The 24083-nt window shown below is 37.7% G+C and overlaps 1 protein-coding gene across 1 annotated transcript in view; it reads right to left on the bottom strand.

Moving 5' to 3' along the window:
• Nucleotides 1-24083, bottom strand: part of PREX2 (phosphatidylinositol-3,4,5-trisphosphate dependent Rac exchange factor 2) — a 297053-nt gene that overhangs the window by 173087 nt on the left and 99883 nt on the right. The window contains exons 8-11 of the mRNA XM_044245489.1: nt 22424-22527; nt 12878-13027; nt 10235-10379; nt 5618-5718 (exon numbers count right to left, since the gene is read on the bottom strand). Coding sequence (XP_044101424.1) covers nt 5618-5718; nt 10235-10379; nt 12878-13027; nt 22424-22527 — 500 coding nt within the window. The remainder of the gene's footprint in view (nt 1-5617; nt 5719-10234; nt 10380-12877; nt 13028-22423; nt 22528-24083) is intronic.

Raw genomic sequence — 24083 nt, forward strand, 5'->3', positions numbered from 1 at the left:
TGAGAGTACAGGTCATGTGAGAAAGGTTGCTTAACGCTGTCTTCTAAACAACTATGCAATATTGAGATATTACTAGGGATACAGCTGGCTTTCTACATGGTGGGGTAGGAATGCTGACCTATAGTATTCACCAATTTCTGTGGTATTAAATACTCCCACACCAGCCAATTTCAAGCTACCAAAATAAAATCACTGAACACCGAGTTAGACAAGCAGTGATACATTATTATTTCATATTTCCATAAAGAAATAATAGATATAAATAACACTAAGGACCCGGAGAACAATAAAATATAGTAAAATAATTAGAAAGTAATGAGTTTTAATAATATATGAACTTTGCTTATAGTATAATTTATGTACTATCTCTTCATATAATTTTTAATAATAGCTGTGTCTTACAACTAGCTTGCAAATTTATAAGAAATTTAATTACCAGCTCTCTCAAGTTTGTATAAGCCAACTTCAGCACACTACTGGATATAATAAATGAGGTCTCTGAATTGCATAAGCCTTTATAATGTAAATAGTAGACCCAGACAAGAAAATGTATCAGCATATCATACTGAAAACATATGCTGTTTCAACCCAGTAATTCCTGGTATAGCAAGGCTTTGCTTTTCTGAAGTTCTCAGCAATATTTGCAATGTGAATAGTGGCAGCAATAACAGTCAACTCTTCAAGTTTTCTCTCTTTAAAACAGATGGTTCATCCAACTTTATTTTAGGAACTCTATTTTCACTAAATGCAACTGAAGCCACATACCAATAACACTAGCATGTTTGGCTCATATTTCTACATTCAAATAAAATTATTAATGTGAAATTGCATAATATGTTCTCCTACTCCTAGTTCAGGGGAATCTGTACTAGTTAATTTTGGGCACTTAAAGAAGTGATTATTTTTAGCAACAAAAATTCTGTATGCCAAATCTGACATTACAACTGATCAAATCCTGAAACAATAATAGTACAGGACACTAAAATCAAACTGACAAATAGAACGATACTAATAGAGAGTAGTCAGTGCTTTATCAGAAAAGGAGTTAATCGGGTTATAAATATCATTGTTTAAAAAGATTTAAGTTCTTATAAGTTAAGTAATCAAAAAAGTTTTTGCATTTGAAATTTCAAAATAAATTTTGATCCAGAATTTATCTCTTACTTCCTTTTCAAAATTGTATTGGAGAAAAGGGGTATCTGAAGTTGGAGGATAAGTTGATTAGGACTGAAACTCTCCCATTCTGATATCCCTTACCGAAAAAATCTTATGTTGTTTTTTTTTTTTCTTTTTAAAGGAAGGCAACTGGGGTGACTGTGTGGCTCAGTTGTTAAGCATCTGTCTTTGGTTCAGGTCATGATCCCAGCGTCCTGGGATCAAGCCCCTCTTCGAGCTTTCTGCTTGGCAAGAAGCCTGTTTCTCCCTCTCCCACTGCCCCTGCTTGTGTTCCCTCTCACTGTCTCTCTCTTTGTCAAATAAATAAATACGATCTTTTAAAAAATAAATAAATAAAGGAAGGCAATTAAAAATTACAGTGAGAAACATCTTAACAGAATAAATAAGGGTGGTTCTCTCTCCATGGAACTCTCTGATTCCTTCAAAAGCTTTTAGCAGTTATAAACTGAAGAACAGGTCAGACTCCAAAAGACTATTCATGAAGATACTTAACAAATATTATTTAAACTCTGCTTTGTACTAACTTACAATTGACTTGTAAATGTTTGGCTAGCTACTCATGATTTCAGGCAAAGTCATAACAGTTTTGACATTGTAAGTCAGTGTGATGTCACCCATAATAGTTATGTTTTTGGTTTTCAGATCCCAATGCACTATGCAAATAAGTGACTAGTTCTCATATAATTTTTAGGTCACCTGTTATGAAATACAAAAGCAAGAGTAGAAGTGGGGCTTGAAAATAACCTAATATCCCCTTCAAAGGACATCCTCTTCCCCACGCCCTGACTCTTCTCAGCTCTGGAAATACAATTTTTGTAATTAACTTTTATCTATTACAAGGTACCTCATATCAAAAAGGAAAATATCATAACAAACTTAGCGTGTAGGTCTTTCTAAATACAGTAAGCAATCCCATACAAGTACCAAAAGTCACATTTTTTAAATACTCTTTTAAATAATTTAAATAACAGAATCAGTTGTTGACAGCTTTAAAATCTTTTTTATTTCTAATTCATAATAGTTTGAAATCTCTCCAATTAACAACAGAAGTTAGGAAAACCTCTACTGAAATGTTAAAAGTCAGTTTTATGTTTGAAGTGGCAGGGGTGTGGGAGGTTGGGGTACCAGGTGGTGGGTATTATAGAGGGCACGGATTGCATGGAGCGCTGGGTGTGGTGAAAACATAATGAATACTGTTTTTCTGAAAATAAATAAATTGAAAAAATTTTTTAAAAAGTCAGTTTTATGACTATTATATGCTGATATCACTATAAAACATCGACAAGTTTATATAATGATTACTCTGGCTTTAATATAATTCCCTAGATTTTATATTGACCTGAGAGCTATACCTCAGTAGCAGACATTGGATCGTTGTTTATCAAATTGGTTTAGCTTTTATTTTCCCTGGGCATGAACCGACACTACATTTCTAAGTTTCTCTTGCAATAAGGAGTGGCCTTGGAACTGAGTTGCATCTAACGACATGCACACAAAAGTAAGGCAAAACATGGGAGTGTACAGGCCCATTTAAAACAAACAAACCAAAAACACCACCACTCCTTCCAAAGGACCATTAAGAGCCCTGCATTGAAGGTGGGGAGCCTCTCCCAGGACTAAAACCCTGGTGCCTCCAACGTCCTCCACCAATGACTGGGTTTTACCTGAGTGAAAAAATAGCTTCTAGAATGGAAGCCACTGTACTGAGGTTTAAATGTGTTAGAGCAGCTATTGTTAACCAATACAGTTTTCCTTCTCAGTGTTCCCAGCAAAAAGGTAATTATCCCATCCTGGTGGATTTCTACCTTTCTGAAAGGAAGTATGTCCACATCTGGATTGTTTGATGAATAAGGTAAAAGATAGGTTTAAACTATTAGGCCATAAGAAATAAAGGCCATAACATGATAATTTTACACTAGGTAGCATAATATCTTACACACAGAATGGAGGAGAGAGTCTGTAAGGAAAGGAATAAACAAATAGTTCATAGATTTTCCCTTCTTTGCTCTACTGGTAAGACATAGTTCCTGGAAGTATGTAGCCTAAATGAGAAAGGAATCACCTGATTTCTGAAGGTCTATGATTGTATGTAAAACCTCTCTATAGTTCACCTACTTGACCTTCAGTAGACTGCAGGACAAAACACAACATATTCCCTTCTTGACCAAAATATTCATCTGTGCTTGGGGTTAGAAGAAAGGAACGAGAAGCAGTCAAGTGGAAAGTCATCTAACTCAACATCTTTTCATTTTTACTTATAAGTTTTTGGATGATATGTTTTAACACACTAGATGTTATGTGGTGTGTTTTCGCAGTGCTAAAGAATCAAGAACAAAATCACCTACAATTTATCACTACTATCATTTATTTACTAACAATATAATTACTCCTTTATTCATTCACTGAGCAAATATTTATTGAGCACCTACATGTGATGGGCACTCCAGTATCCTGTTCCTATAGTACTTCTATTTTGATGGGGCACCAGAATCAATATGGGAGGTAAAGAGAGAAATGATAAATAAACAAATAAAATAGCATGATAATTTTAGAGAGTGCTAAGTTCATGAAGAAAATTTCAAAAATTAAAAACACAGTTTATGGTAATAGGATGAGATTCTAAAAGAGTGTCACTGAAGACATGAGTCATGAATACTGCGACTCTTGTCATTTCATTCACTGCCAGCACGTAGAAAGGTCCCTGGTATATACTAGGAATTAATAAATAATAGTTGAATGAGAATTGCAAGAGCAAAGATCCTAAATGCAGAGTCATCCCAGAGTTAAGGAAGAGACAGAAAACCACAGGGGCCACAGTGTAATGAGCTGGGTACAACATTATTTGCCAACTCACAGAGGAAGTCAGGGCCCCTATTATGTGGAGCCTTGTGGGCCATGGTAAGAGATCTGGACCATAGTAAGTAAGAGGTTCCACACTTTTCTTTGAGTATAATGGGATGCTAGTAGATGATTATAAGCAGGGGAATGCTTTGATCTTACATTTGTTTTAAAAGGTCTCCAGCTGTTTCCTGGAGGCTGTGTCATAGGGATGGTGGACAAAAGCAGGAGCAAGGAAGGAGAAGTTGTAACTGGGAAGAAGGTGGGATCCTGGAAGTGACAGAAGTGGTCGGATTAGCGATCTATTTTGGTGGAAGAATTCACAGGGAACCCAGGATGGTGAGGAAAAACTGGGAGAATCTTGTTCAGTTTCATCCCACTCTAATTGAAAAAAAAAAAAAAAAAAAAGAACCTTGAAGTAGCTTAGCCAAATACCTATGTTTATTCATAATTCCCTCTTTTTCTCCTCTCCCACATTCTGCATTAGAAATTCTTCACACTTTACTTCTCAGTCCCATTATCACTGCTTTCTTCTTTCTTTGTTACTGATCTTCTGAGGAAACTGGTGCTCTCTTGAAATGATTCCCATGATTATATACACTGAGCTTTACACATACATTTCCAACCTCTTGCTGGGTGTTTCCCTGTGGATGTCTTATAACGAACCTGACAAAAAACCCTTATCCTCTCCCACCCTGCTCCTTCTCCTGAATAGTCATCCCTGTCAAAGAGACAGAAGTCTCACAGTAACCTGATCTTGCTCTTCACTCCTCATCTCCCACATCCAACAGTTTTCAAACAGGCTGCATCAGCTTCACTAAAGTCTCCCAGATGGACCACTGTCATCACGCCCTAGAACATAGCCATCATCCTCCTACTACAGGGAAAGGCGGGGGCTGCATGATGGACGGGGCTCTCCCACAGTGTCTCCAATGTCTCCACTCCACATTCCACATTGCTGCACCTAAGCATTCTGAAAGCCATGTTCTGGCTACTTTTCTGCTTAAAAGTGTCCATCATCTCCCCATCTCCTTCAGAATAAACCCAACATATTACAGCCAGAGAATTAAGATCTTGTGGGATCAGATGTGCCTACCTCTCCCACCAAACCCTTCCTCTCCAGTATATGAAGTAGACTGTCTTGCCTTGTGAGAGTTTGTGCTAGTTCCTAAGAGGCCACCATGAGCTATGCCACTCCCATGCCTCAGGGAAGGACATCCTTCTTCCCTTCTGCGCTGTCAGAGTTCTACTCATTCTACAATGCCTTACATGAGGCCCTTTCCCTTATAATGCAGCCCCAAATACTCCAGTTAGAACTTGACATGTCTTCCTCCACTATCCCAGGTAAATACTTACCTGTATTTCTAATTTTTGCCTGTTTCATAGCCATTCACATTAAAATTAGCAAATATATCACCATAAACCCATACTCCACAAAATTCCCAGAACTGCAGTTCTATATATATTAGGTACTTGAAATGTTAAAAATACATAAACATCCTATAATGTAGACATTTACTATAAGCCAGATTGATTAACGGAATCAAGATGCTTCCAATTGGTGGCCAAAGAGAATAACTTAGTAATTAAATAAAATAATTACCATGGTGGATGATTCCATTTTCTAATAATGCTTGTCCTAAGTGTACACCTTCCTCAGGCCTGTGAATCTCTCCAATTTCCAAGAGCCATGACACAAATTCACTGCAATAGAAATTCAGTGAAACAGTTAAAGGGTTTTCCCACCCCTGCCTCCCCAAGAAGACGATTTCTACCTTGCTTTCATCAAGCAGCCTTGGAAGGAGTCTCAGATATAAAGAATTACTTGCAGTGAGTTTCAGATTTCATTTTTTCACATATGCAAAGCCCCAAATTATTTAAATTTTACCCTATTCTAGAAAACCCATACCCATTCATTTTTACCTAAACTATATATAATACCTATTCAACTTACTGAGACCGCTAATAAACACAAAGGGAAAATTTTAGAGTAGTTTTAACTGCAAAGAGAATATAACAAGATCCTAAAGATAGCAAACAGACAAAATAGACAGAATAATAATGACTTAATATAAGAGATAGACTGTCTGGAATATGGCTTTCCAGGCACAGAAAACAGTGTGTTTGAACTCTACGAAGACAAACCCAAAAAATCTGCACACCCCATATGGTAGATGGAATTCTAAACATGTCCACTTACCCCACTATCAAGAATCCCATCCCTTGGTTTTGTAACCAAATCTTAATCTGGGTAGTGGTAAGAATGGATTTTGTATATGAAACTAAAATTCAAGTCAGTTGACCTCAAAATATGTAAATTATTCAAGTGAGCTTGACCCAGTCAGTTGAGCACCTTGAAGCAGAGAGTTTTCTCAGGTTGGTGGCACAAGAGTAAGAGAAAAATTAAAAGCACAAGAAAGATTCAGTGAGCCACTGCTGCCTTTGAAGATAGAGGGGCCATGTATCAAGGAACACAGGCAGATTCTGAGGGGGGTCCCGGCCAACAGCCAGCACAGAAGTAGGACTTATTCTTACAATCACATCAACTACCTGAATGTGCTTGCAAGTGAATTTTTCCTCAGACCCTTAAGATAAGGCCAAGCTGCAGCTCAGCCCTTGATTTAGGCCTTGATTTTGACCTTGTGAGACCCTAAGCAGACAGCCCAGCATTGCTCACCTCAACTTCTTTCTGACGTATAGAATTATGAGCTAATGAATAGGTGTTGTTTCAAGGCACTAGGTGTGTTGTTAGTTATTCTGCAGCAATATAAGATTAGTACACACCAATAGTTTTACTACACTGTTTTCAAATTTTGAAGTTATTTAGTGGGGCAAATGGCTGGCTCTATTGTTGTTTTGGCTCAGGTCATGATCTTGGGGTCCTGGGATCAGTCACGCCTCCAGTTCTCTGCTCGGCAGGGAGTCTGCTTCTCTCTCTCCCTCTGCCCCTCCCAAGGCTTGTGCTCTCTCTCTGTCTCGCTCCTCTCAGATAATAAATAAATAAATAGTAAATAAGGTTTTTAATAAATCCATTCTTGTATTTAAATGTCATCTGGGGGGTGGTGGCGGGAGGACCTGGGTGGCTTAGTTGCTTAAGCATCTGCTTTTGGCTCAGGTCATGTTCCTGGAGTCTGGGAATCAAGCCTCACATTGGGTTCCCTGCTCATTAGGACATCTGTTTCTCCCTTTGATCCGCCCATTGTGCTCTCTCTCTCTGATTCTCCCTCTCTCTCAAATAAATAAATAAAATCTTTAGGAAAGAATAAACTGTCATCTAAAAGGAATATTCCAGCACAAAACCACCCAACAGAACTGTCTACCACATCCATCTGCTGTGGCTGTGAAAGGCCAGGGAGGATGAACAAACCACATCTTTTACTATTTTGGGGTGGGGAGAGGAGCCCCACAGCACAGATAAGTAGGATGATATTTTATAACACAGGAGAGCACCAGCTTGGTACTGCTTTTCTAGCCATGTGGTATCATTAAGAGAACACTAAATAGAGAAACATTTTACAATAAAATATTTTATTGTGCTCATATTATAAAAATATAACATTTGAACTTTTACATAAAGTAATGGATACATTTTAGAATGATTTCAACTTTGTGCAGAGGTCAGAGAAGCGAAGCTATAGAAGGTATCAGGAAATTACTTTTCCATTTATTTCAAAACCAAAAGCAACACCTATGGCTAAAATCAAATAACCGAGGGGCATGAAATTCTAAAAATGGATATCTAGTCTAAAAAGTACATTTTAAGGCAGAAGAAGTTGTTAAAGCCATTCAAAAGAAAGAAAATTAAAAAAGAAGTAAAACTTCAGTTTTTTCTTCAATAGCATAAAAATAATAATACCAACTCCAGGGATGCCTGGGTAGCTCAGTCAGTTAAGCATCTGCCTTTGGCTCAGGTCATGATCTCAGGGTCCTGGGATCAAGCACCAAATCGGGCTCTGCACTCAGCATGGAGTCTGCTTGTCCCTTTCCCTCTGCTCCTCTCTCTCTCTCTCAAATAAATAAGTAAAATCTTGGGGGGAAAAAGTGTATCAACTCCACAGTGTTGTCACAGGATTAAATGAGCTAATGAATGTCAGGAGCTCAGCACAGTGTCTGGCACATTTTGAGCACTTATGAAACGTCAGTGGTTGACAAATGGATTGAGCTGGTTTGTACATAGCGAAAGCATCATTCTCTGTTCTGATGTCAGCAGATTCCTGAATATGCCAAATTAAAATGAGGAAAAGAACACACTGTAAGTATTGCTATTAAATAGGAGCATAGGGGAAGGAAAGAGAGGGGTAAGAAAGGAAGTTATTGGGTGGCTTTATCATGGGACCGACAGAAATCACAAGATCCCATTAGCACTCTGTGAAAGGATCCTGATCCAGTCAAAAACAATCTCAGACTTGGTCTATAATTAGTAACTAGTAACTAAGCTAGTGTGCTGTTACAGAAAAAGCCACAATGTACACAACTAAAATTTACCGAGTCTCTCCTGTGTATCAGGCACTGTGGAGAATGCTCACATACCATTGTAACTAACTAGCACTTTGGCCATGTAAGATCGTGTTAACTCTTTTTTAATTTATTATTCTTATTAACATATAATGTATTATTTGCCCCAGGGGTACAGGTCTGTGAATCATCAGACTTACACATTTCACAGCACTCATCACAGCACAAGCCCTTCCCAATGTCGATCACCCAGCCACCCTCTCCACACTTCAACCACTGTGTTAACTCTTTAGTTAACAACACTCCTGCTCCTTTAATTAGGAAAACTTGACCCTGGGTCAGCCTTGGAGCTCTGTTTCCCTGGAACCTGATGGAGGCAGGGCGTCTGCTGGGTTACCAGGCAGCATTGCTCATGGCCAAAATGACTCCTGATGGCTAAATGGAATATGAATACATTCTTGGTGAGAAGCTATAGCTTGAAGTGACTCCTATAAACAAGCATGTCCCCCTGAAAACCCTGGCAGTTATGCCCCAGAGGTGGTTCTAAGAAATTGGGTCTTCTTTGCAACATGGGGTTTCTAAGCCAAGGTGGGCTCCCCTCCACTCTTTCTCTCCCACAAGAGCCGTCGACTGGGGGCCTACCAAGGACAGCAACAGCAGCTTGCTGGCAGCCGAGTGCTCTGCTGTGAGGACCCCAAACCCCGAAGAAAGGGACCCCATGCTGCCCTGCAGGCCAGGGTTTCCTGGCTTATATTCTTCTAACTGGGTTAGGAGCTGGTGTGGCCTATGGTTGTTTTATGGTATTTGCATAACTTATCGAGAAGTCATTCTGGTAGGCATTACAGGTAAGCACTATAATCATCTTCATGTTTAGAAAGGAAAAAGACATTTAAACTTCCCACATCGCTCAACTAGCCAGAGGTAGGATCAGATATGCATGGAGACAGTCTGACTGCGAAGTGAGGGCTTTGAACTACCACTCCAGTCTCCTACAGAGTTGACATTAGCATTCACTGGTTGTAGGAAGGTGGGCATGGTAAACTCCCTGACTGCTGGTTTCTGAATCTTTAAAAAATATAAAGATTATAAATGCAAAGTATGCATCTGAGGATTAGAAATATATGGAAACAGCCAGCACAGGGCATGCCTTAAGGCAGCTGCCCTTCCCTTTGGTCCTGCACACTTCACCCGGCAGGGACTTCCATGTGCAGCTGCCTGCAGACCCCAGAGGACTGACAGCGGGTCTAGGCTCAAAACCCAGGCAACCTCTCCGCCTGTTGCTCTGCGCCAGACCCCTTGCAGGACACTTTTTTTCAGATTCTTCATCGATGGTCCTTCAACCTGAGCCCAGGTGTCAAAGTGCTGATTTGTCTCAGGTTTAGACTCTATGTATTATTCTTTGGTTCTCTGACTTGTAGGCCCTTTACTCACATCCTTGCTAGACATCATCCCCCTTCAGTGAACCTGCTGCCTGCCATCCCCGCCTGAACCCGGTGTCTGCTTCATTCTCAGAACACCATACATCTGAAATTGTTGACGTCAGGGACGGAAGGATAGATGTCTAAAATTTTCCATGATATCGGACTCTAGGTCCATTCCTTCACCTCACTATCATCCAGGAAATGTTGACAGTAAAAAGATATTCAAAAATGCCCAGAGGAATATTTTTTTTTAAAGAAAAAACAAATCATTGAAGGAAGGGTAGTTGATACATGACATAGTGAAAATATGAAAGAAATCCATGCACCCAGACTATGGACCTTACCTTCCAAGGAAGCATTTAGGGAATGTGGTCAGTTTTCTTTTTCTGTCTTTGATCAGATTCCCTTGTTTGCACATCATCTTGTAGAGTTTCTCGCCCTGTTCGGAGATCATTACCCAGGTGTCTTGCTCCATTCCTAATTTTAAACCTATCGAAAAGGAAACCAAGGACAGGTAACTGAAAAAGTCTCCTCACTCACTCTTGCCTGCATGAAACCAAAATTTATTGCACATCAAGCATGGGCAGGGGGTTGCAGATACAGAGCTCTCTGCCACAGGGCACCTGGGTAGCTCAGTCGGTTAAGTGCCTTCCTTTGGCTCAGGTCATGGTCTCAGGGTCCTGGGATGGAGTCCTGAATTGAGCTCCCTGCTTAGCAGGGAGACTGCTTCTCTCTCTTCCTCTGCCCCTCCCCATGTGCATTAGTGTTCTCTCTCTCTCTCTCTTTCTCACATAAATAAATAAATGAAACCTTAAAAAAAAAAACAAAAACCTAAATTTGGAGCATAGGGGAAAGAAAGAGAAGGGGTCAAATGGAAGTTAATGGGTGGCTTTATCATGGGACCTACATAAATCACAAGATTTCTGTGATTTTTATTTTCAGCCTTCTAACTACAAAATTTTTTACTAGAATTTTTATTTTTTACAATGGATGAGGAATTACCATTTGTCAGTAATAGAATAATATTTATTAAGAATAGAGCCTGTTAACATAAACAAATTAATAGAACATGCTTGTTTGCTTGCTTTGCTTTCTTCCTTTTTCCCTCCTTCCTTTTTCACTTCAGATTTATCTATATGCATAGTTATTCTGAAAAAATAAATAAAGGTTCAACTTGATGAAACATTTATTTTTCCTTTGAAATGATTTGCTATGCTATTTGAATTGATTGCTCAATTCAACAAAACTTAAAGTATCAGCTATGTATTCATAATCTTTGTTTTAAACTTTTCTAACTGGCTCTCCATCCAGATCAATCAAAGGAGTTAAATATTTGAAATGCTTTGGAAATTCTCAAACAAATGTGTACTATGAATATTTTAATAGAAGTAGAAGCTTCACATGTTCTTCAAGGGAAAATTTCTGAAGGTGGAAGAAAGGGTTCTTTGTGTCCTGAAATTTCATCAGCAATGAGATATTTTGCTCCTAAATCTCTAGGAAAAAGGGATAAACACTGCTTTTTGTCTTATCAGTTATTTGGTAAAGAAATTAGTAGTAACAAAAGCATTTCTGTTTCCTAGCTGAATTGCAGAAATGTGCTTAATTGCAGATAAACTTCACATAACTGAATATTGACAGATCCAGTACCTTTTGCAAATCTTGCTAAAAACGTGAAGTAATTTTGAGCCAGTCCTCCTCATATGAACACACTCCTTATTAGGCTGTATTATATTCAATGGCATTGCAACAATTTTAAAATGTTAATGTATATCCAGAGTGCTTTATTCTATAATTAGGATACTAACATATTTGGTCTAGAAATGTTCAATGTACTGCTAAAGATATAACTGTTGAAGGCCCTACGGCACTGCATTGTCTACTGAAGTCTGTCTCTTACAGGAAAACTCCATAATGATGTTTTCCAAATAGCAAGAATAAAGTGCAAAGAAAACTGAACAAATTTTCAAGCAAATGAAATTATTTGTGTAGACTGAACGTTTGCATGCCTCCCAGATTCATATGTTGAAACCCAACACTCAATGTGATGGTATTAGGAGGTAAGGTGTGTGGGACGTGATTAGGTCATGAGGCTAGAGTCCTCATGAATGGGACTGGGATTAAAGGCCTTATAAACAAGACACAGAGAGATCTCTTGCCCCTCTACCATATGAGGACACAGTGAGAAAATGGCCATCTATGAACTGGGAAATTGCTGTCACCAGACACTGAATCTGGGACTCCTGGCCTCCAGAAGAGTGAGCTACAAATTTCTGTTGTTTGTAAGCCACCCGGTCTGGGGTATTTATTATAGTGGCCTCGACAGACTAAGATACTATTTAAAAGACACTGCTGGCCACAATATATTATACTAACTATTCAACATTTTTATTTTCTTTTAGTAATAATATTAGAATTATTCAAAATGGGGGTGCCTGGGTGGCTCAGTGGGTTAAAGCCTCTGCCTTCGGCTCAGGTCATGATCTCGGTGTCCTGGGATCGAGCCCCGCATCAGGCTCTCTGCTCAGCAGGGAGCCTGCTTCCTTCTCTCTCTCTACCTGCCTTTCTGCCTACTTGTGATCTCTGTCTGTCAAATAAATAAATAAAATCTTAAAAAAAAAAAAGAAGTATTCAAAATGTATTTTAGGGGTGCCTGGGTGGCTCAGTCAGTTAAGCATCTGCCTTTGGCTCAGGTCATGATCCCAGGGTCCTGGAATCAAGTCCTGCATCAGGCTCCCTGCTCAGTGGGAAGCCTGCTTCTCCCTCTCCCTCTGCCTGCTGTTCCTGCTGCTTGTGCTCTCTCTCTTTTTTGCTGTGTTAAATAAATAAAATCTTTTAAAAAAGTATTTTATCATGAGCCTTACATCACATGGGAAATCTAAGTGAACATCATATGCTTTTTTCCTTTCTCGTAACTTCTGCCCATTATCTGCTTTCTTGCTAAGTGAGAATCTTCATAAAGTATAATAGTGCCCAATTCATACACCCACCTTTTCGCCGTTCTCTTTCTTTCAAAATAGCTTCAAACCATTCATGTTTCTCCTCGGGTGTTTTTGCCATACACACAAACCATTTATTTTTTGCTGTGTTATGTATCTTCCATCCATTGACAACAATGTGTCCACTGCTATGGAAGTCAGCTGGAAATTAATGGGTAAAGTTGAACAACAAATATAATATTATATCAATATAACCATTCAATTCTTAACAGTTCCAGGATCACTGAATTCTTAAAATTATCTTTGCTTTATATGTGTAAATGAAGAACATAAAAACCAAAGAAATTATGTGTTTATATGTTAAATACAATCAGTACTCAGGAATGGAACATTCTAACTCATAACATTATTATATTACATGAAATCGAACATCTGAACTAATTAACATTCCTTTCCTCTATGCCCAAAAATGTTGTTAAAGTCCCTAAAGTAATAAAATAAGAACTTTTAAAAGACTTTTCATCTCAATAATCAAATATCCTAAGTGTCACATTCATTTTGTCTTTTTAATATTCCTTTGAAATATTATTCTAGGTTTCAAAAGCAAACAATACTGCCACAGAACAATTCTCAGCTGTTTAATGAACCTGCAATAAGAATCAGAACAAATGAAGGGAAAATACCAAGAGTACATTGACCTAATCTTCAATAAATGAGAAAGCTAAAAATGCCAATCCATTATCATTGCTCATGGTTGAAAAATACACAGTCTGTGAAACCACATCATTCCATATAACTGGCACGAATAGAAACAAAAAAAAAATTTTGAGTATGAATTCACATTGTCTTTTTCTAGTTCTCACCATAATTTTGGCTACACTGTCATGCTGGATTTGAAAATGTCAACAGGAACCCCTCTATGGCAGTTTTCTGTCTAATAACAACAGGTAGAGAACAGTGATGTCACTTGTATCCAGCCTTTACTGGCATGACAGCCTGCAAAGCAAAGATCCAGAACATAAAAACATATGACATCCTCATATCAGAGAGATCATATGATAGTTGAGGAAGTGGTGATGCAACATGGGGGCTTAAGTGGGTAGGAGAAGAATCCATGAAACAAGATGGGATAGGGAGGGAGACAAACCATAAGTGACTCTTAATCTCACGAAACAAACTGTGGGTCGCTGGGGGGAGGGGGGTTGGGAGAAGGGGGGTAGGGTTATGGACATTGGGGAGGGTATGTGCTTTTGGGTAAATTGGAAGGGGAGGTGAACCATGAGAGACTATGGACTCTGAAAAACAATCTGAGGGGTTTGAAGTAGTGGGGGGGTGGGAGGTTGGGGTACCAGGTGGTGGGTATTATAGAAGGCACAGCTTGCATGGAGCACTGGGTGTGGTGAAAAAATAATGAATACTGTTTTTCTGAAAATAAATAAATTGGAATAAATAAATAAATAAATAAAATCTTAACAACAACAACAAAAAAAACATATGACAAAGACCCGAGTCAGCACCTGCACCAATTTAATGTGACAATTTTCATTCATCTCCTGGAGAGTCACTAAACAGTAATGGTGGGTAGACAGGAGGTGAGCCACAAAATGGTGAGGGTGGTTTAGAGAAATAACGTGTTCGCACTGTGCTATTTTTTGTTTCTTTAGGTTTTCTCAAATGACCTATTTTATTCGATGAGATCTAAGTAGAGGCAGGCATGTTTGGCACTCTTTCTCCCAAAATCTTGTCCCCATTATCTTTTCAGCTCCCAAATAACCATACAGTATCTTTGATCAGATTAACTATTCCAAAAACACATTTTCAAATGATTCTGTATAGTTTGGGGTCTTTAAAAATTCCAAATTATCTGAGTCAAAATAGACTGATATTAGATGTTAGTCTATTATACACACACACACACACACACACACACGTATACACATACGCCATAATCCCATTAATAACAATTTCTGATAAAATAGGGAATCAAACTATCAGAAGATTTCCCCCATCAGGAAATAACAGTCTGTTTTTAAAAGGAATTTTTACCTTTTCCTTCTTACCCTTACATATTTAATTCATATTCGTATCCTATATGAAGTAGCAGCACCTAGTAATACATGTCAGATAGGTATCAATGGCTTTAATGCCTTGTTACCTCCTACAAAAAATCACTAAGTGAGAAATCATGATAAATTGGTGGGGAAAAAAGATCAAATTATACATGTCTACACACCCTCCTCCACAAATGTGTCACCTTACAGGACTAGTATCACAAACAAGCATCAGTTTTTCAGACGCGGGATCCCCCCTTCCACAATCAGACCGAGATTAGTTGAGTGAAGCCAGCACTGCTGCTTAAAATATCCCACAGCCCCACTAGTGTTACTCCACTTTTTTTTTTTAAGATTTTATTTATTTATTTGACAGAGAGAGATCACAAGTAGGCAGAGAGGCAGCAGAGAGAGAAAGGGAAGCAGGCTCCCTGCTGAGCAGAGAGCCCGATGTGGGGCTTGATCCCAGGACCCTGACTGAGATCATGACCTGAGTCGAAGGCAGTGGCTTAACCCACTGAGCCACTCAGGTGCCCTAGTGCTACTCCACTTTTAATCTTACTCCAGGTAAAGAAAATCACAAGAACCACACGCAACCTGCAGTGATAAAATATTGGACTTACTTTAAAATGAACGTAATGTATTCTTCCCATAGAATAACTGAGGAAACACAAGTTCATGTGCCAGGCTGATGCTCTTGACCCTGCATATCGAATGTCCTGGGCCAGTCACCCCTGTAAGCTGGGTCTTCCATTTTTCCCTTCCTCCCTGGATTATTGATCCTGGCCTTCCTTTCTCCACACCCTACTGACTCTTTCTTCAATATTTCATCAGGCCATTCCTTACTTCACAAAGCCTTTGGTAGCTCACCACTGAACCAAGTGAAAACATGGAAGCTTGCTTTTGTGCTTCTCCTTAAACTAACCCCACCCTATAGAACAATGCCATTTTCCACTGCGTTATTCTGTGGCCCTGCCACCCTTTGTGGCTTTCTTCTTTGTCCTGTGAATACTTACCTGTTCTGCAGGCTGACACACCCATCAAGCTACCCAGCTCTGCTCTCTGCCTCAAGCAACTCTTTCTTCCCTTTACAGTGTACCCACATCCTTCCTGAAGCCTTGCTTAACCATTACAACCCATGCATTCATATTTCCCTTGGAATATAAATGATTAAACTCAGAACAATACAAGTCAGTGTGCCTGGGTGGCAGTGGGTTAAGCCGCTGCCTTCAGCTCAGGTCGTGATCTCAGGTTCCTGGGTTCAAGCCCCGCATCAGGCTCTCTGCTCTGCAGGGAGCCCGCTTCCCTCTCTCTCTCTTTGCCTGCCTCTCTGCCTACTTGTGATCTCTCTGTGTCAAATAAATAAATAAAATCTTAAAAAAAAAAAAAAAAGAATTAGACAACTCAGCATGAGATTGCAAGTGGCCATTGCTTCATGAACAGAAAGCGAGACTGTTAACTGTCTATTAACAATCTGCCAAGGCAAGTAATAGGTTAATTGCTGCATCAATATAATATTTTGAAAGAATAGATTATATCACCTAATAATTTAAATTGGAAAGACAGGGGATGCCTGGGGGCTCAGTTGGTTAGGTGTCTGCCTTCAGCTCAGGTCACGATCCCGGGGTTCTGGTATCCAGCCCCACATCAGGCTCCCTGCCCAGCGGGGAGTCTGCTTCTCCTTCTGCCACTCACCCTGCTCATTTTCTCTCCCTCCCTCTCTCCCTCCCTCTCTCTCTCTCTCGCTCTCTCAAATAGATAAAATCTTTATAAATAAATAAATAAATAAATTGAAAGGATAATGTTCCTTTTTAAAGTTTATGTGCTAGCCACTTTCTATCACTAATTTTAAAAATCATAAATAATTTTAAACATATGTGTAAACATGAATGTATATATGCATACAACAGGCCTCAAAATGTATAAATATCACAATGATATCCATTACCAAATTACCACTTATTTCAAAATAAGAATTAGTGATATAAAAATTGCTTCATAATTTCAATCACAGCACATTCTTTAATAACTTCATTCTAAAAAATAAATTTGAATTCAACTTATTTATTAAGAACAGTAACATACAGAGCATGGAAGGGGTGTGTGGGTGGCTCAATCGGTTAAGCATCTGCCTTCAGCTCAGGTCATGATCCGAGTCCTGGGATCCAGCCCCATTAGCCCACGTCAGGTTCCCTGCTCAGTAGGGAGTCTGTGTCTCCCTCTGCCCCTCTCCTCCATGCTCTCTCTCTCCCTCTCTCTTTCTTTAATAAATGAAATCCTAAAACAAACAAACAAACAAAACATGGAAAAGCCCAACAGTGCTTTTCCTTAGTAGAAATTTAAAAATATTTTTTAATGAAAGAATAATTTATTAATGCTAAATGCAGGAATTTTCAAACTTCAATGGATCTAAAATATAATTCTACAGGAAGTGTTGAAAAGGAATGGAATTAAAATTGTCATTCATTAAGTGTAGAATATCCAAACCGAACAGTCTCCAGGCACCGATGTTTTTTCCAAAAAGAGAAAAATTCAAGGGGCAGCCCTGAACAACTCACTAATTACTTTGAAGCTATACAGTTTGCAAATTCCTCACTCTTAATTCAGCATAGTTTTACATAATGAGATGAGGTTTTTCTAAAACTGATACTACTATAACTCTCAGTGGAAATACTGGTATCTTTTCAATAGTGTGAGTTTTAATGAGATGGAAGCTAGCCAAGTACTGTATACTCAAGCTAGGAAACACAAGAAACTGCCAAAAAATATTATTCAAAACATCAAGAAACTGATATCTAAACATTGTATTTAACTCTTATCCTAATGATCAATGGTGTGAATGCATAAATTTCTAAGAGAAATTTTAAAAATCACAACTTACTCACATTATGAATAATTAATGCTGAAAAAATTACTTTTGAAATAAATCTTTGATTCTATCAAATAACATAAGAAGATTTTCTGGCATCCAAAATCATTTGACATTATTTATGGCAAAAAAAAATTTTTTTAAAGGTTGTAACAGATTTTTCCTTTTCAAACTAGAAGTAACTCCACTGACATTTTTTACAATTCCCAAGAACACTCCTTTAAATTAATAACATTGAAAATTTAAGTGTATTAGGAAGGAACTAATATATCTTGGTAGTCTTTTCAACACTGTAAAGTTATGCTACTTTTTTATTAGGAAAGTATTCAATAGTGCTTATACTACAGTAGTATGGTTGTAAAGGTAATTACGGTTTATCTATTTTGTTGATTAAGTAACAATAAATATATGTTATATGGATGATAAGACATGAAGATAAAGATGACTACAATTCAAAAAATGATTCTACTTAACTGAAAAGAGGATACAAAACTACAGAGTTCATGTTTTTAAGCATTTTAAAAATCTATGCATAAAAAGAAAATGGAAATATTTTAAAATTCTCATTTGCTTCTTTTTAGGTGATGAAATTATCTAATATTTTCAATTTATTTCTCTGTTATTTCCAAATTTTCTCTAATAATCAAAATTTAATTTAAAAAACTCAATGTGTTTAATATCTTTAAATGGTCTAAAATATTTATATTGAAAATGACATCTGAAATATTTCCTTAAAAAATCAATTCACACTAAAGAACACCTTAACGAATAAAAAATTTCCATCTTATTCAATTCAATTCCATCAAATCAATTCAAATTTGACCATTGTATTGAAATTTGTGGTTTGCTACTACAGATCACATTTTTTAAAGGTCACCATTTTGCCCTCTATCCAACTACACAAATAAACTAGTTCTTAAAGAGAATATACATGACCTGTTGTTACTTTCCTGAATGAATTTCTAAGTATATACTATGAAAATTACCAAGGAAGTTAATTGCAGAAAGTTCAACAGCTTTCCTACTTAGGTCTTAAGTTGGATACTTTTTATGTATCATGTTCAAACTAATATCTCAGAAAGAATCTTCAAAGAATAATTAAATTAGAATTAACCAAAATGAGAATTTGGTCTAGAGAATGATGGAACAGAAATTTGGAGACAAACTCAATGGCTACCATCTTCCTTCAACATAAGCAGTAACGGATAACATTTCAAACATTTGTTTGAAAACAAACAAATTTTCACATTTCTACATGTCATATCATTATTGCATTAATCCATTGTATTCTGAGATATAACTGATGTAATTCAATTCATAAACCATTATAAGTGAAAGTATAATCAAGTTTATATTTCAAAAGATTTAAATAGTTACACACTGGCTAAAAGCTTAGTCTCATTCCAAATGCAATTATTTCTTCTGCAAGTTTTGAGCTAAATCAATGCAATCAGTGTCTGATAGAGTCCTTTACTTAGAAAAGTATTTTCCTTATACCTAGAGTATGCAAAAATACCTAGTATTTTTATAATATATTCAAATAGATGGGGGAACAATTAAACTTTTCATCAAAAGTTTTGAGCATGCTTAAAAATATACCTTGATTAATCAATTTGTATTATTTACAGCACAACATGGTATACTCATTGTTTGTTTTGGGTTTTGGCAATGAGCAGATGAGCCTGAGAGTGTTTGCCATCCCTCATGTAACTTATCCAGGGTCCAAGGGTGGGAGGGACTTGGCATATGGACATTGGTTAGCTCATCAGAGCTCCCATTCATAGAGTTTAAAGTAAGAACACTTAAAACCTGAGCTCATCAAAAGAAATGGAGATTTTGTGATGGAAGTGACCAAGAAAACAAAAAAGGAAAAAGCTGGCATAGCACACAGATCATTTCTTAGAAGAAACAAACAACAAAAGTTCATCTCTATATACTGATGCCTTATTTCTTCACCGCTCTCCAGTTGGTCCCCACAGATTTAAAATCTATATGGAACCGCTGCTCCATATTTCTCAAGGCATGCTATGGTCACCAAGGAAACCTCACTCCAGTCCCAGCTTCATAATAAAGAGCTGGGTAAACTTGGACATGACTTCAATGTGGCTTCATTTCCATCATCTGAAATGTTAACAAGGTATATTAGTTGATATTCAAGATCCTATTCATCTTCAGAAATTCTATTTTTGAATTTCAAGTCCTGGCTGAGGATATATACTTATCCTAAGGACCTAGTGGTCACACTTACTAGAAAACTAAATTTTCTTTGCAGGAAGCAAATGGGAGGTATCCAGCTGCAGCCTAAAATTTCTTTAACTTGTAACAACTATCTGTAGTCAGATTCGTGCTGTGTATATACGTTTAAGGGAAAATTAAGCCCTTAACTGTGTGCTACAAAGTGTAATTAAATTCATCATATTTCAACGAAACATGAGCCTTGGAAGTTTGTGCCAAGAGGTGTCATCAGACAATTTATGACTAAATATCCCGAAATGTCCTGTCTTTCCCACTAATTCCTATCTACCAGGGTCTGAAGGCTTGTTTCCCTAACATCCCTATCCCACAGGAACCAAAGTCCTGAAGGTACACAATCCTACCAGCACTAAAAGAACATTTTTATGGGATTGAATCCAAAGTCCATTTGCGTTAAGGCTCCATCACCCCACATAGGCTCTCACTCCCCTACATCAGACACAGATATGCTGAAAATGGTATTCTATGCAAATGCCTCCAAAGGCCCTAGCCTCTTAGATTAATTTAGTGCCCCCATTCCCAAAACATAGGAATCATTGTCAAATTCATCAAAATTTACCAAAATTTACTTAGATGACCAGTGCAAATGGTACAAATGGGCATGATCACACCATATGGGGGTAGGGAAGGAAGTAAGACCCAGGAGCTGTGTGTTCACGGAAAGGTATAAAAAGGGGAGAAAACAAAGAGAAGGCTAAAGCAACAGGGGATAGGTGGTTCCACCAGGGGGAAACAGGGCCAAGAAGGAACAGAGTGGAGGTCTGAGTATGCCTTCCTCTGCCTTACTTCCCCCCACCTCAAGAACAACAGGGGCTTTTGGATATTCTCTTGAGGAGTCAGGTTACTGAAGCAAGACAGCTGTTCACATGTAGACAGACAACGCTGCTAAATGTCACTAGTGTCCTCTCAGAGCATTAAAATGAATTAAAATGTCATCTTCTAAAAAAATATCATGAGCATCCCAACATAGAAAGGTAGCCTACTAGGTCCCACATGCTAGCCTGTGAGTATTTGCAACTGTATTGATGCCTGTAGCACAGAAAGAGATTTTCAGCTGTGCAGGTGGTCAGATATTTCCACACCTCCATCCCTCCCTTAGCCCATGAAGAACCTCGCCACAAGATGACTTGCTTCCCAAGAGAGTATACCTGAGTTCTGCTCATTGCACCTCTTTACCCCTTACCTGCAGCAATCATGCTTCACTATTTATGTTCTAGACCATGTTTTAGGGTGCTAACAATGGGATAGAGAGCACACAGGTGAGCATCTGAAAATTTGTGCTCTTACACATGATAAACATTCTTCTCCCCTTGGGACTTAGAGTTGGCAACAAAGGTATGTGGTAGTGGGGAGCTGACCTGTGCCTCATCCCATGTTTAAATGGGGTATTATTAAGGCATTTCTCCATATGGGAATTAAAGTCACTTAGCAACAACTAATATATTTTATTTCATCTTGTCTTTTCTTCTAGAATTTCTTTGCAATTCTAATTAAAATCATTGGGGAGAAAATGTGATCCAATTTACTAACCATTCATATTATAGACTAGTATATTGTCATATTACTCAATATGACCCATTTATTTTTGCAAATAGAAAATAAGTTATTTAACCTCATTTTATTTAATGTTTGTGACTAACCATGATTTGGTAAGTTTACTTTTCAAAGTCTGTACCTTCAAATCTGCAGTGTGAAAATGCACTATCTTTAAGTAATAAAGCACTTAAAATATACACTTAAAATACACAAAATACCCTTCTTCTACAAGCAAATCAACAGCAAATCAACATGTTTATATGCATAGTGGCTTTATAGCTAAAACAAATTTAGAGTTCTCTATATTCTACAGTGAGCATATTATATGAAAAATATCACATATATACATATAAAACATAGTATAACTTGAAGAAAATAAATGAATCCCTTATTTTCCACACTCATGCTGGCAATGCCAGAAACTGTGAGTGTGTACATCACTCCTACTCAGCTATTTCTTTGTATCTCTGTGTTGAATGCTATTGTGTTTCAGCCAAATATAATTTTCTACTTTGCCAATAGTCTTCTTCTCCTTTATCTTGCCTTTCTCCCCCAACTGTTCTACCCAACAAAATACTTCTAAGCTCTAGTGCACCACAGATGAATTATTCAGGTGAAAAGTCTGCCTTATGGGACGCCTGGGTGGCTCAGTTGGTTGGACGACTGCCTTCGGCTCAGGTCATAATCCTGAAGTCCCGGGATCAAGTCCCGCATTGGGTTCCCAGCTCCACGGGGAGCCTGCTTCTCTCTCTGACCTTCTCCTCGTTCATGCTCTCTCTCACTGTCTCTCTCTCAAATAAATAAATAAAATCTTTAAAAAAAAAAAAAAAGTCTGCCTTATGAAGGAGTTTACCATTGGTCTTTCCTTCTAAAAAACAAATTACCTACCTGTGCCATCATCCACATTCTCCACTTCCATCACCTCTGTATTGATCCGGCCACGAAAAATGTACCGATGTCCATCTGTAGATGCCTTGCTATTCTTCAACCGTCTTGCAATGGAATGAAATCACAAAAACATTGTTACTAAACTTAATAAAAAACAGCGTTGAAGTAATATGATGTAAATCAGCCATAGAAAAAAAACAGAAAAAGACACCAGTGCCATCAATGATATCAACTGTGAGGCTCTTGGTGTTTTTTACTTGTGGCCACCCAAATGAGGCTTATGTCCTAGCTTTTGTAAACAAATGGAAGCTTCAGACTAAGAACAACATACAGTTGGGTGGGTACATAGGAGCTTTTGCTCAGTTTAAAATATAAAATGTACCAAATCAAAGTCTGTTACACATTAAAAGTTGGTTATTTTAAAATTTCCTTTTATTTCTTTCACTTTCATTTCTCATTTTTCAGTAACTAGCTGGTAATTTCCACTTTTTCAAATTTGGGTAAAATTCAGTTACTACTTATGATACCTCTGCAAAGAAACTGTGCTGGAAATTCTTAAGTTCAGTGTTACACAGCTGAAAATAATTTTCCTATATTATTTCTATGATGTGAGACCTCTATACTTGTTGAATAAGTCTCTTAATACATGTATAATGCTTTATAAGGGTCTTATTTATTTTTAAAATAGTCTAAAACATTCCAGAACCTTGGTATAGGGTGTCTAATACTGGTCTTTAATCTTAAAATGTTTGTAACACAAACTTAAAATACCCAGGTTTATAGATGAACATTTATAATAATGAATTATGTGGCTAAATATGTTTGTAGTTGAATCACTGAACATTCAAAAGAGATAATTTTAAAAACAGGTTTTTTTAATTAAAGAGGAAAGATTCTAAGAAATGATTCAGAAAGATTCAAGAATATCTAGTCACTCAAAAGATTTCAATTAACTTGAACTATTCCGTTTGACTCATTGACAAAAGTCTATCTAATAATTTAATATACTGAAATAATTATTCATTTGTTACATTTGTTGTACAGACACATCTGGCAAAAGTGAAGGCATAAATATTTACCAACTTCAGTGCCCCTCTCCTCTCCACCCCTGCAGTTAGATATCAGCACTGAAGCAGGAGGAGTAGGTACAGGGGTCACAAGGTGCTGTCCCACTCTGAGTTCCTTCCTTGAAGGAAAACATATATTCCTAGCTTATCTGTCTAAAGCCTCATCAGAAATTAGTAGTCCTTCATCCCTACTAAAAGAAACTAATTAAATAGATTAGTTAACCTGATTAGGGTTTGTCAGCCCCAGGCCTTCACCATCTTGCACTCCTATGTTCATTATGAAAGTCACCTCTAAATGTCCTTTGCTAATAACCCTAAATAAATGCTACCAATTAGGGATTCAGGCCATACAGTATGCAAGTTGGCATCATAGAAAGCCAGGATAGAGAAGAATGCCAAGAAGTTTAGTATGTAGGTAACTGCATATTCTCCCAGGTAGGACATATTATTGTGGTCTCTTGCAAAAGAGAGTTTCTTGTAAGTTGATACATCATACTTCAATCATTTTTTTAAAAGTTTTATTGACAGGCAAAGATAACAGTTTTATTCACAGGCAAAGAATCATGGTAACAGTTTTATTCACAGGCAAAGAA

Source organism: Neovison vison, chromosome 4 (assembly GCF_020171115.1).
Source record: "Neovison vison isolate M4711 chromosome 4, ASM_NN_V1, whole genome shotgun sequence".
NCBI lineage: Eukaryota > Metazoa > Chordata > Mammalia > Carnivora > Mustelidae > Neogale > Neogale vison.